Here is a 2,141-nt window from a genome sequence, read left to right as displayed (position 1 = left end):
GGTATGTATTCTTAGGTAAGTATTAATTCAGGTAAGTATTAATTCAGGTAAGTATTAATTCAGCTAAGTATTAATTCATTAACATAGTATAAAGGGTAAGTGCAAAATATATTTCTTAATCTTTAAAACTCGATTAAATTCGGACCCATGTCCTCGACATGCCGGCGGGCCTGCGGCGACGAGACCTGAACCAGGTCCTGCAGTTGCTCCAGAGTTTCCCAAGCCTGGTTAAACAGCCCGCGGATACGCCGTTGGAAAGCAGGAACGGGACGTGGTTGTTGAGCAGCTTTCTTTACTGCTCGTCCGGTCGGTCTGCGTGCTGACTGCGTAGCATTTCCTTGCTCACGCGAGGTTTGGGTCCTTTGACGATTCGGCTTGCGCTTGTCATTGGACTTGCGCTCAGTCTTCTGCGTACGCTCGGTCGGTGTGGAGGCAGATCGGTGCAGCAACGTGTGGTGGGCTAATCCACAGCGGTGACAACTGCCTGAGGAATCACAGGCGCCCGTTACATGAGAGGTCGCTAAGCAATTTATGCAGTAGCGGTGCACTCTAGCGGATTCATAGCGTCCGTCCGGCGTCATGGCCAGAAAGGCGCGGCAATAGCGCAGCGAATGGGTGCGGCAGCACAGTCGGCATTTGCTGAATTCTTGGGGCCTGTAAATACACGTTCGAAGGACATTGTTAGTGGCATGCGGTTGATTGGTGAACTGAGACGAGACAAAATGTGAGAAAGATAGTAGAATGAGTGTAAGGGCATGAGCTACGCGGGTGGTAATAAGCAAAGCTTCGTTATGTTGCGTGTGACGGTTCCGCTTTGGGTGCGAATGTCTACGACGCGAACATTTTGATCGGGAGCGGGATGGAGTTTCGTAATTCGGCCGAGCCGCCACTCGTTGGGGGGAAGGAGATCGTCTTTTATGACGACTAAGTCCCCTTCGTTTAGATTGGTGTCCTGGCCCTTCCATTTGTAGCGCTTATGAAGTTCTTGCAGATACTCACTTTTCCAGCGTTTGCTGAACTGGTGATGGAGTACCCTTAGTTTCTGCCACCTATTTATTAGGGACAGATTTTCGGAGTTCGGCTCAGGAATGGAGAGTAGCGGGGCGCCGCGGAGAAAGTGACCTGGTGTTAAAGCTTGTAGGTCATCAGGGTCTTGTGACATCGGGGATAGCGGTCGCGAATTCAGAACCGCTTCAATACGGACAAGGACAAGTGAAACTTTTCACTGCTGCTTCCCAGAGTCCTCCCATGTGTGTGGCGTACGGAGGAATGAATTGCCATGCGAGACCGTGGAGGGCATATTTGTTGGCAATATCCGCTGAGACTTCCTCAAGAAAGATGGAAAATTCCCTCTTGAGACTTCGTTGTGCTCCTACAAAGGTTTTTCCATTGTCGGACATCACTTTGTGGGGTATTCCTCGGCGTCCGATGAATCGTGTGAAAGCTGCCTTAAAAGATTTTGTTGTTAAATCAGAGCAAAGTTCGAGATGTATAGCTTTTGTGGAGAAACATACGAAAACGCAGACGTATGCTTTGGAGTGAGATGCTCGACGAAGAGTAGAGGTTTTTACCAGGAACGGACCAGCAAAATCAACACCAGTGGTTTGGAATGGGAGCGAGTATGTAGAGCGTTCTGGGGGTAACGCGGCCATCATTTGCGACTTCATATTTTGCTTGTAGATGGTACATGTCTTGCAGTGAAAGATGCATGTCTTGATCTTCTGCTTGAGGCGAGGGATGTAGTATTCCTGCTGGGCCATGCGGATCATCAGCTGCTTTTCGGCGTGTAGTAGTGTTGAGTGGAGGAAAGCGAGAAGGAGAGAACATAGCTTTGAGTTATCTGGTATAATAATGGGGTGCCGCTCATTATAACTGAGGGCGGCGTAAGTGAGGCGTCCGTTAACGCGCAGCAGGCCTGACTTATCCAAAAATGGGTTAAGGGTGAGCAATGGGTCTTTTTTGCTGATTGGGTTTTTCGCTTCCAAGGTTGTCACCGTTTCTCTGTAATAGTTATATGTGTTGAGCATTCCGAATGAGAAGCAATTTCGCCTGATTTATTTCTGCATGCGTTAGAGTGATGGTTTGTGGGACATGCAACCTTTTGGCTTTGTTTACAAACCGTAACATGAATGCTACCACTC

At 48.6% G+C, this 2,141-nt stretch overlaps 1 protein-coding gene across 1 annotated transcript; it reads right to left on the bottom strand.

Annotated features, from left to right (window-relative positions):
- Nucleotides 1-1,287: 1,287 nt before the first annotated feature.
- LOC118755659 lies at nt 1,288-1,439 on the bottom strand (the record flags this gene model as incomplete). The annotated part of the gene is given in 1 exon segment (XM_036490491.1): nt 1,288-1,439. A coding segment is annotated over 1 exon segment (113 nt), but the record flags the coding sequence as incomplete, so codon positions are not given.
- Between the last annotated feature and the right edge of the window lie 702 nt (nt 1,440-2,141).

This window comes from Rhagoletis pomonella, unplaced genomic scaffold, assembly GCF_013731165.1.
Source record: "Rhagoletis pomonella isolate Grant_MI unplaced genomic scaffold, Rhpom_1.0 Rhpom_scaffold_06959, whole genome shotgun sequence".
Taxonomy (NCBI): Eukaryota; Metazoa; Arthropoda; class Insecta; order Diptera; family Tephritidae; genus Rhagoletis; species Rhagoletis pomonella.
Note: the sequence above shows the minus strand (reverse complement) of the source record. Positions and strands in the feature narration are given on the sequence as shown.